The following is a 15,405-nucleotide window of genomic DNA, read 5'->3' as shown; positions in this document are numbered from 1 at the left end:
ATGGCTGTTCATAACCCTTAATATCAGCTCTCGGTTCTAAAATATTGATCGACATTGATGGATATGGAGGGCTTGAAAAGCTCAAGCGTCGACAAGCAAATTCGCGGGTAATGACTCGTGCCGCGAGTCGCTACAATACACTGGTGTCACGCAAAAAGCTTCAGTCTGTTGCGCGGCCACATGAAAGATCGTCGGAGAGAGCACATCCAGATTTCCTACTCAATAACCAGTGTATAAAGAGTCTGCATTTGTCTCTCTGTCAGCTTGCCTGCTTGACTTTTGCGGAAAATAGGGACCAGCCAGGGACGATCAATGAGGGAACAACCCCCAAACTACATGTACTGGCAATTGTAAGAGCCTGAGGAAGGCAATTTTGGAATACGTAATGTAAAACATGCATCGCTTAATTTGCCATCGTCATAGTGGAATCACTTCCATAAGATCATGTCTTGGGCTGGTTTCTAGGCTCTACGTTACCGCAACCCATCTTGCGAAAACGAGCTACAGAGTACGAAAGCGAACTGTCGGGTCCGGACCGGATCCGAGCCAGGTTCGGCCCATCTTTTACAGCCCTGCCGACTTCACGAACCACCACGCCCGAGCCGTGCTCTCCTCGCTCTCACAGATTACTTGAGATAATAAGCAGAACATTTCTATTCACATGTAAGTATATGTGCGAGTGCTAATTCAAGATCCGAGGTGGCTGGTTGATCCCTTCAGTAATCAGCTTCAATAAGGTAGTACGTCAAATTGCCAATCCAGTGACATTACCATCAACCAACCGTTGACTTCAATACTTTCAGCTGCCTGTGTCTGTCAATTTGAGCTTTGTGGGTTGATGTCAGCACAAAAAGAACGATGTCCAGGATCAGCCAGAGATAGTACCTTAGTGACAGGGGGTGGAAGCTGACGACAATCTTGGTATAGTGATCAAGGCATTGACGAGTGAAGTCAAGAGAAATGACTGCTGTATACTCCCATAGCTTAGCCACAAGAGTGCTCTCATGAAACACCGGTTATAGAGCATCCCGAGACAACATGACGTGGACGCATTTCCCTACCATTATCGGTATTGCGCAGGAGCTACCTTACTTCAGTCCAACGCTACTCCCCCGCTGGCCCTGCTAAAAAGTGTACAACCCCTGGAACATATGCCACATGATGAAAGATATCAGGCGGTCTTGCATAAATACAATTCGTCAAATTATATAAGATAGAACAGGATTGAGAGCCCCCGATAGCTGATTTACATGGTTGATGGAGCCAATCGAGCAACCATTTGGAACTCTCCTGAATCTGTGGACACATATCTTTCCTCATCATTTCTCATCTTTCTCATTCTCAACAATCTTCTTCTCCCCAGAATTGACGCTCTCAAAGTCTTCCTTGTACGTCATGAATACATCGTCGTTGAGATGACGGTGTCTGAACCAGAAGACGATGGTCTGAACAAAGAGGGCGATACCAGGGGCAGCCCAAGCCCAAATGAGGGTTGGATCCGCGATAGACGGAAGGAGAATTTGTCCCAAGGCACTGCTCAAGGCTGTCATGAAGAGGAACAAAGCAACGACGGTCGATCTCATGTGCTCCGGGGCGCGAGCATAAGCCAACTCGTAGGCTGTGACATTGATGAAGATCTCGGACATCGCACCGAGTGCGACATTAGGAATTTGCCACCAGATCGAGAGAGGAGAGACGTCGTCGCAGTCGCTGGCAGCGTAGCCACTTCAAAGAATATTAGCATTCCACCTCAGGTGTCAGGTCAATCGGTAGGAAAACTTACCAAGGGCTCGTCTCATAGACACGCCATTGTACCAATGCACCAATGAGAGAAGAAATGATGGCCAAAACGAACCCCACCGTCATTCTGCTGATACGGCCAAACTTGATGTTCCTACGCTCGAGGAAGGGGTAGACGACGTTGGCCATGAAGGGTGAGAAGACGATGATGACCAAGGGGTTGAAGTGACTAAGCAAGTCGTTGGGTGCGCCGTCGGATGTCATTGCCGCACCTTGGTTGCTCTGGACGTTTCCAACACCGCCATCGTTCAAGTACCAAATTGGGATGTACAGGAAGATCTGAACAGCTTGCCATGTGCGGCGGGCATCGTCAACATCCTTCTCAGAGTAGCCGACATGGACTCCCCGTTCGGCAAGGGCGGTAGGGCGGACGTTCTGCCACACATTCTTGGAGAAGATGTTTCCCTTGCTCGCCTTGATTGCGGAGACTGTGATCTTAACGAAGCGGTTCAAGTCGGAACCCTGAGGTGCGACTCTGACTGTGCGCTTGTACGTGGCGGCAAGCAAAAGCGGAAGCAGGAAGTAGACGATACCAGGAACGAGGTATGCCAACCAGAAACTGTGGTACTTCTCGATGTAGACGACGGCGATGGAGAAGAAGGCGCCAACGTTGATGAAGGCGTAGAAGATCAGCATGATGTGGTTGACGGTAGTCTCAGGGTCGACGATGACCTTCTCTCCCGACTTGAGCACCTTGGTGTACTCGCGCTGGTGCTTGTACTGGTCGATGACAGTCGGTGCAACATTGGGCTTGAAGATACCGGCTCCGATGGCAAGGAGAAAATAGCTGATAAGAAACGGGGCAACACCTTTGCCGGCTTGCAGGATTGATGGAGCAGCACCTCCGACCATGATAACATGGGCAACACCTCCGATACCAACACCCCATGCGATGGCTTTGTAACGACCGATTTTGACGTCTGCAATCCACGCACCAAAGATGGGAATGACGTAGGCTAGGAAGGTGAAGAGGAGACCCAAGGCAGAGGCTGTCTGCAGTCCCAGACCAAGAGCGCCGGCATGGGAATTGGGCTTGGACTTGTCGATAGCACCGGTGCCAGGACCTCCTTCGGGGAGAGGAAACTGGAGGTAGTTGTTGAATGCGGCCTTAACACCATAGTATGATGCTCTCTCGGCCATTTCTACCACGCAAAGAGACCATGATGTGATAGGAATGGAGTCTGCAACTTTGCGAAGCGTCGACCGCTCCTCAGCAGTCGGAGCCGGGTAGGCCTCATCATCGATGACAGAGTGTGTCTGATCGAGGGAGTTGCTTTGGGACTCTATGTCGAGGGCACTGACTTGTTGAGCCTTCTCGGGGTGTACGCCTTGGTCGGAGTCGGGCTCGACGACCTTGTGCACGTTGAGACCAATAACATTCTCAGCTGCAGACATGTAAGCGAACTAGACGTACGTCAAACATGTGCTAAAGAACTTACCCATGGTGACCAACTTCGCTCTGTATAACTTGACGGCGTAGGTTAAGAGACTGAAGGAAGAGAAGGTGAAGAGGCCCGGGAACATGAGTTTTGACCTACCTCGCACCTACTGATATGTTATCTGCTAGCCCCCGGAACGTTGCATCCAGAGATAGATCTCCAGACCAGTTGGCAGGAGGGCTCCATCGAACTATCCTGTTCAGGAACCATAGGCCTGCCCAGAAGGCCAAGGCGGGGCCAAGATTGATCGCGAGCTTGTGGAAGCTTGTTGCGACATTGGCACATTGCCATTGACCCCATGCATATCCTAGTCCCGGCAAGTGGGTGGCTAGCTCCCGTCTGGGCACTGGATAACGTCTTTTTTCATTCTAAGGCTGAAAAGGCAACGAAATCTTTTACAACTTGTAAGAAGTCTATAGAACTTTTCGCATTCTTTTGTATCTAGGAGCATCCAAATGCCGCTTATCTTTGATGTTTGGGGAACTTCAAGAGCGGAACGTAACCATGATTGCTGCCCACTTCCCCGGCCAGCGGGACCCCATGTCCACAACAGATATGGAGGCGGGCCGATATCAACACCCTTATCGGTCTTTTGTCCGCCGGCATTCCATGACGGGAGCCTACGACGTCGATTGCGTGATTGCGAGAGTGGGGGATTTTGTCGTTACACATCCAACAAGAGCAGAGATGTCCCCGAACCACGAAATTGGATGTGCTTGTCCCCTTACCGTAGTTGGCCGCCGGACGGGACGACCGAAAGCTTATTAGTGTTTGGGACCGGCGCAACCTCAGTCGGGCGAGGTGTTGTGAAAAACTAGAAATGTCGCCATAATCCACCCAACTTCAATCCCAGCTCGAGTTGCGTAACAAATAGACCAATATGGCCTATGAGAATGGCATCATTGTCATCTTGCCGAGGCATGCGTGAGTATTTGTATCCTTCGCCGCCCCCTTTTCTTGTTTAAGATGTCTCGGCGGCCAAGCCGTGACGAGTCATTCGTGAGTGAGAGAGAGATGCGGCGAGAGCGCCCGAACAGGCACAAGAGATATCATTTTTTGAAGTTCTTGTGGTTTTCTGGCGTTGTTGACTGTGTAATTCTCGCGCAATCTTTAAGGTTTGCGATGCTTGGCGGTGGGAAATCTGGTTGAGCATTCTCCACATTCGACAAGCACTGGAGGCACGTTCCAACTTTCAAGCCCACCGTGAAAGCACGCCATCCATTGTAGCGAGTGTCGAGTTAGACTGTGCGGTTTCCTCTCTCTTCCAGTATAAGAAGGACGTGGATGGTCCAAGATTTCTCCTCGAACCAAGAGTTCTTCAACGTAGGTATGCTGGGACGTGATGCTTACGAATTTCAGTAAAACTCACGAATAAGGCTTTGGTAGTTTTCGACGCACATCCCGTTGCTAAAAGCAGAAGACACTGCTTTTCCGGAAACATTGTCCATTGACGGGCATCCTAGAGGCTGGGTCAATGAAGCTTCTCATATCCATCTATCTCATGTGTCTACGCAGATATCTCAGCGCAAATGGTCTTCGATTGATCTCAAACAGCTCTGAGTGATGTCATAGCAATGTAGTCAAGCCATCGTAGTTATTTCTGGTCGAAAAGAACAAAAAATGCTTCATCATTACAACACCGCTCTATTTGTCAAACGAATCACGTATCTTCACGTTTCTCAAGCTGATACATCTTGAGAGAACCATATCAAAGCATGCAGGCCCCCGCGATTACTGACCAGTCTCAGGATCTTTGTACTTGAACTTGCGCGGAACGATTCAAATGGGCATGTTGTGATTGGTGACCACTAAGATCAAGCCCTGTTTAACATCCTGACTCTCCTTGCTTCTAGTAAGCTGCAGCCGGCAACTAAGACCGAAACTAACAAGGAATCAACTGAGCTGAAATGTGGAAATGTGGAGATGTGATCGAGTATTCTCGTCGAGTGTATGTTCCAGCTGGCATGGAAGTATTCCAAACATAGTCGTAATCTACCTACTACAACTCTAGGTTTTGTTTCTCTCGCTTTCGAAGGTAGTGGAAGCCTATGTGTTATTCCATTCGACTACCCGATGCCATCCCTGACGGCCCTGGGGTAGTCAACGTGAAATGTTGTAGAGTGCCTTTCTCCCGCTAGATGAAGTGTCTCAATGAGCTGCAACACCTATCAAGGTCAAAGAACCCCAATCAGCTGTTTTCTGAAGCCAAAATCCAAGAAATTACTTTTCGCCCCAGCGCGACCCCTCAGGTTCGTACAACTCGATCGTTTTGACCGTGAATTTAACGTCAGGTACATATCAGCGCGGGGTAGCAACTTCAGATTAAGCCTCGAGGGAACATTAGCTGAACGTTGGGCTCTCATGGCCAAACAGATTCATGATCCAACATGGGATTTGTCATTTGTGAGACATACTTCCAGTTGTAACTTTTCTCGTTCGTTTCCACATGATTCCGAGGCAATACACCAATCAATCAACTTTTTTAAGCCGAGATACAGGTTCATGAATCCTCTATCCACTTTCTGATTCTTGGTGGTCTTCTCGTCAATTTCCACTGCCGAAAACCATGGCACCAAAGAAGAAAGCAGATCAATCCGAGAAATCGAGGCAAGGCAAGAAGTCGGAGCCGCCTAAGAAAGTGGACCAACCCAAGAAAACAGAACAATGTAAGAAGAAGGCGCAGCCCAAAATACCGGAGCAGCTCAAGAAATTGGAACCATGCAAGAAATCGGGGCAATCTAAGAGCCCGGGGCAACCTAAGATACCAGAACAGCCTGAGAAATCAAAGCACCTTAAGGAGTCGGAACAGTCTACGAAACCAGAACAGAAGCTGAAGAACCCAGAGCAGGAAAAGCCAAAAGAGGTGAAGAAATCAGAACAGGCTGTGGACCAGCTTGGTCCACAGACTGCGTCATGCCAAGCCCTCATTCGCACAGCCTGTCCTCAATATCTCACGTCTGAGGAATTCGAGCAGATAATCATACAGTTCAAAAGTTGCCCATGGCAGGAGAATAAGCAGGTGTTATGGAGCGGGTTGATGAAGGATCAGGTTCAAGAATGGGCAGCTCGACGAGGGATGCAGACGCTCACCACCGCCATGGGACCATTGATGGACTCGAACAATCCCCTATGCTTGCGACAAACGAAAAGCTCCTGCGCGTGGTCAAAGTATATCAAAGGCGCTTCTCTTGTCTTTGCATGGCGTATTTCTCAAGGCTCATACACTACTGTCCTGACTCCCCCACCGCCAGAACGGTTTCATCCAGACGGTCTGACCAACTGGCAAGACATAGAAGAGCCCGTCCTGAAGGGTCGTCTAGGCACTCCGACGTCATGTGCAATCTTGCTAGTTCATCCAGCTGTCCAAGAAGCTCAAAACTTCCGCTACCAGGTATGGCCGGTAGACTACACAGATGAATGGCTTAAGAGATTCAAGGTCAATCAAGCCTCGATTCGCACCTGGAGAACTATATCTAAATTAAGAGGTCAGTTCCTGTACTACTAAGTATCTAGAAGTTACATGATGGCTGATCAAAGTACAGCCCACACATCATGGATGGTCCCTACTGACGAGCCACTCCAGTCAGCGGATACGATCAAGTTGAGCAACACGTGCAAACCCAATGCCGTACCACTAGCCAACACAGCTTCGAGGGATGATAATGCCTCCGCAGATCCAAGATATCTTCTACAAAGTCAAATAAAAATGCCTGAAAGTGGATTGAGTGGAGAGAAGAGACTAGCTACGCCACAAGTCACCAAAGCTTCAGGCACTACGATGCCTCCTCCCAGCCCGACACCATCTCTACAAAGCCAACAGAGCAGACGTCGAGTTGGAGTTGATGCAGTAACTCAGACTATCCAAGTCTCATTCCCTGGGTCACAAATCGTCAACATCTCAAGCGATGAGGCCCTACCCCCTGCTCCAGGAGGCCAGCCGCAAAGCCAAAAGGGCATGGGTCAGACTGAAGCAGGTACAGAGACGAGCCCGGCCGTACCCAAGGTCAGTTAGATCTCAACTGGTGTGATCATTTTCCAAGACAGACCTGATACTCTACAGAGTCTTCCGAATATTTCTCGAGCTCGCGCGAATCAAGAGGCGATTCAACTCAGTAGACCCGGAGAACCTGCAACGGGCCCATCGTCTGCTGCGTCCATTACAGAAGCTCCATCAGCTTTCTTGGTGTGTCTGTATTTGGCAATTATCGAGATTATTTCATCGTTGCTGCTGCTTATGATAGGAACTGCCGTACATCTTGGTTTCATGCCATGGAACGGGGCCAAGATGAGTGAAATCAAGACACCATGTCCCTCTACTTATGGCGGCTCGGCTTCTCAACCAACACCAGTGGATTCAAAGGCTGCTAAGAAAGCTGCTAAGAAAGCTGTCAAGAAAGCACGAAAACAGTTCATCGAAGAACAGGCTCTGAGAAAAGCTCAAGAGGCACCGGAGTCTGGCATGGCCAGTGAGAGGTTATTCCACAAAGACAGACTAGTGGACGAACCTCGGGCAGCCTGCGTTGATACCTCCAGCACCTTGAGCAGCTATCCAGCGCCGACAATCACGAAATCTGGAATAGATTTCGCAAGCTACGGTCTGCCTAGGTACAAGAAGAAGAAAAAGAAGACGGCGGTGGTTGCGAGTCTCACTGCGGAAGATGTCCAAGTCACCGTGTCCTCACAACCTACACGGGAATATGCATACAGCTGCCTCGGACCATTCGACCCCAGCGCTCTGAGGAAATCCTACTGGGTAGACTGAGAAAGAGTTTTTGATTCAGCTGATCACTAAGTAGTTGCTTATCGAGGGTTCCAGACTGTGAAAACTGAGATGATCAGGGCTTTGCATGTAAATGTTTTGTGTCACAGAATGCGAAGATGTTCGATGACTTGGAGTTTTTGCTTTGCGAGCGTCTCCTATTCAGTTATTATCCAGTCAGTATCACTATGGATTAGGAAGGATGCGGTAAAATCTTCTCTCATTACCCAGCGGCATTATCTCGACTGCCCTTCTCACAAAACATGACGATATAGGGTTTGTGATTCTACGGAACGTGAAGGCCATGTTGTTGTGATGAAGACAAGGCAAAGTAAACTGAAGTTGTTAGAACCTTGTATTGAACGCCAATGACTCTAGGTGAACATGACAGATGTTGCGAGATAGAGTCAAATAATATGCAGGTTCAAGTTATGTCCGCCCTCTGAATTCCTCTTCATGTCCAGCCTGAAATTACATGTAGTCACACGAACCGGAGCGTATATCTCCTGCCTTGGTTAAGAATAGCTATCGTAGAAAATCATGATAGACTCTAATGATGCCCCATTCAAATCAGGTACAGCCTTGGAAGGTTCGGGCAGCATCCTCCTGATATCTCGTGGTAATGATAAGCCCATCTCATCAGACCCGAAGGAACCCAGACACAAGACCGATCGACATCAATGGCCCAGACCGCTGAGATATTCTCGATCCCACAACAGAAGATAGAAAATGACACGTGAATCTAGACGCCTCATGATCATGGCTCCTCCCGTCTCGATGTCACATCACGCATCAGCTCACGAAAGCCAAGCGTGTGTTCCCCGGCTAACCCGCAATACCAGCACCTCACCTCACCCATCAACCGTCGGCCGAGCCATTGTTCCACAAAACTCGCATCATCGAGAGACGATCCCTGGCTCTTCCCCTCTCTTCACAGGCCAATGTAAGTGAAGGACCGCGAAATAGAAGGATTTCTGGAGACTGAAGTGGATGAAGCAAAGGGTGCAAAAGGTCTAGACAACGGGACGATCACTGGCGTCATTCAAGCCCTCCACATCATCCAAGTTCAGGGTCCTTTTCAGAGCGGGCAGCAAATCGAGAGGGTGTGTTTGGATGGAAGAGGGATCAGCACCGCTTCACACCCTCTCACGCAACCCATCTGTACGTTATGGCTGCAGTTGATATGATAAGCAACGCAGAAGCGCCTCATTGAACCCTGAAACGTCTTCTTGCAGGGCTGGCGCAGGTGTCTGTCTTGTGCAGCATATGAGAGGTCAATCGCTTGGGTATCAATCTCACACCCACTGGCAATGAGCGAGGTCGCAGTACACCGACACCGGTCCGTCTGCATCAGACAGCTTCTGGTCTAGGAAGGAAATTATGCCACTTAAAACAGCGATTGAGCGAGGCTGGATAGGGAGCACCCTCAAAATAGGATGATATTTCCCGACCCTCCATCTCAAAGGTCTTGACCATCGTCCGAGATGCACAGAATATTGTTGGGGCCGTCATTATCGCGGTACGGGGCGAGATGTTACGGATTCCATGCAGACCGTGGATCCATCGCGCGTTGTAGTGGCACGGTTGATAATATGACTGTTGATGTTGGTGGGCGTCCAATCTCGGCGTGATATTTGACAACATCATTAGCAAAAAGCTAACGTAACGGCGAAAGTCCGGAGCGAAGTCCACAAAGCATTGTTCTCTCCGATAACGCAAGGACGGTGATGGGCAGAAAAAGACGCGCACAGCCTCGCGCGAACCTTGCCGCCACCCGGCCGAGCGAGCCACACACAAACACAGAGAGAGAAGAAATACACGCACTCACACGCAGGAGAAGGGGCTGAAGGACAAGGTGGTCGGGGATTTTACAGACCAGCCAGGCAAGCAGACCCAGCCCCTACAGCATCTAGGGACCCTGCCAACGCCGCAGATTATCACACTTACCGACCTCGTTTTCGCCATGTCAGCCCCATGCAAACGCACTGAAGCTCACTGAAGCTTCTTCTGCTTTATCAGTCTAAGTCTGTGCCGCTCCTCATCTCCACTGGCGCTGGCAGCGGACGCCTCTCCAGGGCAGGTCCCTTTCAAGTTTCCCAACAACAACAACGCAGCACACGTACACGTATGCACAGAATCCACAGAGGCGAGTTTGACATGTCTTGTTCCAAGGCAAAGGCAAACTAGTGTGGGAGACGTGCGGCGCCATCGTGCTTCGTCGGAGTGATGTTTGAACGCCGGCGGCTCTGTGGTGCTCCACATCGGTCTGATATGATGGATGAGGAATGATTATGTGATGATGGCCCGTTCGTCTTCCCATCGTTTAGCCTCAACATGATGTGATCGAAGCAGCAGCAGCAGTAGTAAAGTGGAAACCCAAAGCAATGACAAAAGAACTGGGTCTTGCGGGGGTTGGGTTCGGTGTTCGTGGGCTTGTGGGCTGGTGGCCCTCTCCCTTGCGCGAACACCCTCGACCGCCTGGACCTTCTCCAGAACTGAGCTGAGCTGAGCTGCACGACGGCCGCTGCTTTGCGGAGACGGGAAGGGGACTTTGAGGGGAAAGATTGTCCATCGATCAGCGTGAGTCTAAATCTCTCTGGGGAACAAACGCAAAACGGCGACTGGGGCTGGATTCATCAGAGACATGAATCTCCACAGATAAGCAGAATGGCTTTCTTTCGTCTGGCGTCTCACCCTCGAAATCTAGGGAGTAGATCCCGATTCCCGTTCATCGAAGGCAGACAAAAGCAGCAGCGGCTCATCCGCTGTTCTCAGCGATGCGGCGGACGCCGGGGGGGAGGGGGTGGAGAAACATGGGAGGAAGACGTCAATAAGTCCGTTCGCCATTATCCTCAGACCTCCAACGAACCACGGAATCCACATTAAATCCGCATTGCATATACTGTCTATTTCGAATTCGTACGTCCATCGTGTTGAGCGTATCAGAAGCATCGAAAGACCTGGGCAAAAAGCGTCAATATTACCTGTGCCGCTCATCCACCCCCGGCTGCCCCTCGTTCCCGCGCTTAACAGCCCACATCCGCAGACAAGCCAGACACTGGGACCGACCCATCTGCTGGGTCTCGTTAACCGTGAGTTCGACATCTGCAAGTGAGCCTCGAAGGGGGAAGAGAAGAGCCTCCTCGCATCTTGACAGTAGCAGACCGACGGTCTAGAGCGTGGTCCATCGAATCCTTCACCCCCTCCTTCACCTCACTCACCTCCTCTCATAGTGTTACGGCCAACGCTCACCGGCCCGTGTAGCTCTTGGCCAAGGGCCTCTCCGTCTGATTCACGGGCAACTCGAGCGCACCACCCGCTCAGTGATCGACAGTGTCGGCTTTGGTTGTCAGATTTGGCGCATCTAACGGACAGCTCCAGGTGCTGCAAAGCTTACGAACGAGGCGAGCTTCAGCCAACGTTTGTTTGACAAGGTTGAGTTTGTTTGCTTGAGGCGGTAGGTCTCGCCGGTATAGTCGGGGCGGAGGACCGTTGCCGGCAAGTACAATTCCCGTCGCCATCGCCTTTGAATTTTTCACCACACCAAAACACAGAAACAGTAAGATTCAACGTCTATCAAACCCGATTTCTGCTCAAGACAACTCAAACCCCCTCCAGAAGACTTGAACCCCTCTTCTGTTGCCTTGTTTACATATGCAACTGTAAATGTAGCTGCCAATCTCTCAACACAGCGCTCTTTAGGAACCTCTAAACAGTTCTCATGTTCGCATATCCCAAGAATCGTGCAGTGGCTCATTCGTCATTCACACGCCTGGCCCCCCTTAGTAGAGGCGAAAAAAAAAAAATTCTCTGCAAGTAATTGGCAGGGGTCGACATTAACCTGCAGTCCCAACTATCCGATACTGTCTCACCATATGTGCCTCGCTGAAATGCTCTCTCTTACATCTTCCGAACCCTGGATCTGAATAATCCCGACCATCGGCTTCTGAGCCTCGAAGGGGTGGTCTTGCATGCCATGGATTGGTCGAATAACCACTCGACTCATCTCATCCTCGTTCCCGTTGCCGCTGGCGGGCTTCGTTCCGAGTCCCGACTCCCATCACCGTTGTCGTCGGCATCGCGATGTGATTTATTGTTGGGGGTTCCTCATCCGCTTTTTACATGTTTGACATCCGCAAGTGGCCTGGATCTCCGCGAACCCCGGTCTACGTGATGTGCTTCGGAGGATTTCACGCGTCAATTCATGCCTCAAGGACATGCGAACTGGTCGTCCCCATCGGAGCCCACACATCGTGAACAGCACACCCCTTGTCGTTCCAACCCATGGGCCAATGCTATGGCTAGGCCTTTGGCGACACCCCTTGGCCCTGCAACGACACCAAACCAAACATCGTGAAATGGACCGGGCATGAGCCAAAATGCAAGGCGCAAGAAACGGCTCAGCCAAAGACCCCTTGCCATGCTCGTCACATCATGAGGCTCTCCACCACGACGACGACATCCCATTCCACATTTCCCATCTATCTATCCATCCCTCCAGTCCCGTCAACTCCACATCGCCCGCTAGCCACGTTCGTCGCCTGCCCAGATAACGATCTAAGCACCATCGCCGCGTAAAACAAACGAACTTTTACAACCTCCCTGAAGTAGCGACATCCTCTCTTCCATGCTCTCCACGCACGCCCACTCACCTCGTCACCTTCTAGACGAACGCCTCTATCCCTATTTCTGTGCAATTGTATTTCTGGCTTATCCCGTCTTACCAACCAGAAACCAGCCCGTCCAGCCCCTTTGCCAACCATGCCAGCAGTCGAGGGCGCTAAAGAGTCCACCAAAATAGCCAAGGTCAAGAAAAGCCTCAAAAGTGGACGAAACCAGCCAGCGACAGCGCCCACCGCCGCCCTAGCAGAGCTGTTCAACGCACCGTCGCGGGCGCCATCTGCCAGGCGTGCCAAAGAAGCTCCCGGCGGGATAGTAGTTCTTAATAAGAGGGAAGGCGAACAAAACAATGAATATGACTATAATTCTTCATGCCAGCCTTGCCAGCCTCCGAAGCCGGCGCTATATCAATCGTGGCATAGTCAAAGCGTACGAAGTTTATGCTGCTTTTGCGTTGCAATGGAGAAAAGAAATAAGGGTTATTACCGGAGATGTAACAAGACAACTAGAAGCACACCGACGGTAGAACTTCATGCTGACTGACTAACTGACCGACATTGACGAGATGGTGGTGGCTGCTTTAGACACTCCAGTCCTCGTCTGGCACTGACACTGCAAACACAACCCAAACCACCAACGGCCAACCCATCTTGGCATCTCACTCTAGCTCCCCTCTAGCGGAGAGATTCTTCAGAGCAAAACTAGACACACGTCTCTCTCTCTGGGTCTCTGTGTGTCCGCTGTCCGTCTTTTCTCCAGGCGGCTTAGGTTCCCCAACAAGAATAAACTTTCTCCGTGCTGTGTGTGTTGTGTGTGTTGCACCACTCCCACCCCGACCGGACTGTCCGCACAGACTTGCCCCAGGGGAGGCGAACAAGAGACCCAAACGCAACAATCCCCCTCCTCTTCTTGCACTGACTGGGGGATCAGTTCTAGGCGCGGCAAGCAAAGCTACCGTGCTCTCAAGTGGATATCTTCTTCCTGGAGAGTTAGAAGCAAATCCTCTATTATGTTCAAGGTTCTCTTTGATATTGGAGGGGGAGGGTGTTGGAAGAAAGAAGCCATCTCGACAAGTTCAGGCTCACCGCACATCCTTCTCGATTTGATCCTGTCTAGGGGCCTTTTGGATCTGAGATACCTATGCCCGCCCCCCTTGCCCGCATCCGCATCACACCTTTCGAGATCCATGTCTAGGCTGATGCCCCAGACGCCCACTCAGAATAGCGAAGCGGCTGGCAAGGCATCCGGAGCATGTAGCATCGTGGCAAGCAAGCGCAATTAACGCACTCGCGCACGCAGTAGTTCTTCTTCCTGCGTAGTATTCGCAGTTCTGGCAGCATCAGCAATAGCATCCATCCATACCTTTCGCATCTGTATCAGTGGATAGGTTGGTCCCTGGAGAACCGGAGTAGATACTGTCAAAGTTCCAGACCCCTCCCTCCCTGATAACAGCGTCTCATCATCGGAACCCGGTCGCATGCCATGCCACCACCACCACCACCACCACCACCACCACCACACACACGACTCCGGATTGCATTTGCAGCACACCCAAAGAGACGCGCATTCTCACACATTCGCATATACACCTAGACCGCATTCCGCATACTGCATGTCGGAAGACGCAAGGCCCTTGGAGGCTCCGGCCCCAGCACCCCAGCACCCCAGCAGCACCCCCCAGTGTCCCCATCCATGTGGCTACAAGCCTACGAATACTTACAGATGTCCGGGAGTCGCATACAGACGAGATGGCGAGGGAGGGGAGGAAGAAAGAAGAGGGCAAAGATTTGCAACCACTGACAAGAGTCTGGGCCATGGAGAACCAACAGATGCGAGGTCTCCCACGCACGCCACCACCATCATCAACCATCCGGCGCTCGTCCTCGGCCTTACGTCCATATCCCTCGCCGCTATCACCACCACCTACACCACCACCAAGATCCGAAAGAGAACCCTCGCGCATCCATCTCGCCTGCTCCCTTCTAGGAATACCGCTATGCAATGAAAAAAATACCTCTTCTACAAGCCCGGAATCCCCTCAAACCCCTTCGTCAGTCTCCACCCAGCTGCCACCACCACCGCCTCCTACACAACCACACAACACCACAACACCTCCCCGCGTCTCGCCCCGTTTCGTCCGCGCCCGTCGCCGTCCAACCCAAAAGCCACAATCTTCAATGATCGTCGGACCCTGAAAAAACATGTCAGTAAGAAAAACCTGATCTTCAGACACACAAAGGGGTCCAAATCAGGTGGCAGCCAGCAAGCTCAGGTAGCTCCAGGTCGTAGCATTGTGTTGCTGCCGCTTTAGCTTGCTACACGCACGCAAAAGTTGTAAACTGACGTGCTGACTGACGTCCATCCTCTCCTCCATGAAGGGGCAATCATCGCCTCGCCTGAAGTTTGAACGGTAGTTACCCCAGCCCAAAGACAGGATTTGCACCCTCGCCATACATACACGCACGCAAACGCGACGCAAGCCTTCCACGCAGCGGGCATTGCACATGAAAGAGACACACGAGGAACGCCATCGACGACGATCTCCCCAGGACCCCTATGACCTCACATCAACAAGCCCCCATTGAGAGCCACATGTTACATGTTGTCCATTGAATCTCGTGCTTCTATAGTCTCCTGGCCGTAGAAACTGCAACCCAAAAATGCTATGCGCTGTGTGAGCCGATGCCCAAAGAAACTCTCGCTGTAATTCGAAATATTCCATCATCACCAAGCCTCTCACGCATCATCGCCCTCACATCTCACAAAGCAGACAATTACCAAATGGCC

At 51.0% G+C, this 15,405-nt stretch overlaps 2 protein-coding genes across 2 annotated transcripts; one reads left to right on the top strand and one right to left on the bottom strand.

Moving 5' to 3' along the window:
* Nucleotides 1-1,319: 1,319 nt before the first annotated feature.
* HER10_EVM0004842 (POT family protein) lies at nt 1,320-3,268 on the bottom strand (the record flags this gene model as incomplete). The annotated part of the gene is made up of 3 exons (XM_035474473.1): nt 3,240-3,268; nt 1,784-3,185; nt 1,320-1,725 (listed from the first exon to the last, which is right to left on the bottom strand). The coding sequence occupies exons 1-3, from the start codon at nt 3,241-3,243 to the stop codon at nt 1,320-1,322; spliced, it is 1,812 nt and encodes a 603-aa protein (XP_035335976.1). The 5' UTR covers nt 3,244-3,268.
* Nucleotides 3,269-5,805: 2,537 nt separating this feature from the next.
* HER10_EVM0007921 (uncharacterized protein) lies at nt 5,806-7,251 on the top strand (the record flags this gene model as incomplete). Its single annotated transcript, XM_035477461.1, has 2 exons — nt 5,806-6,724; nt 6,782-7,251. 2 exons carry the CDS (start codon nt 5,806-5,808, stop codon nt 7,249-7,251), a joined length of 1,389 nt encoding a protein of 462 aa, XP_035336260.1.
* Between the last annotated feature and the right edge of the window lie 8,154 nt (nt 7,252-15,405).

This window comes from Colletotrichum scovillei, assembly GCF_011075155.1.
Source record: "Colletotrichum scovillei strain TJNH1 chromosome Unknown Contig00003, whole genome shotgun sequence".
NCBI lineage: Eukaryota > Fungi > Ascomycota > Sordariomycetes > Glomerellales > Glomerellaceae > Colletotrichum > Colletotrichum scovillei.
The sequence above is the reverse complement of the archived record's forward strand: the minus strand, read 5'-3'. Positions and strand labels throughout refer to the sequence as shown.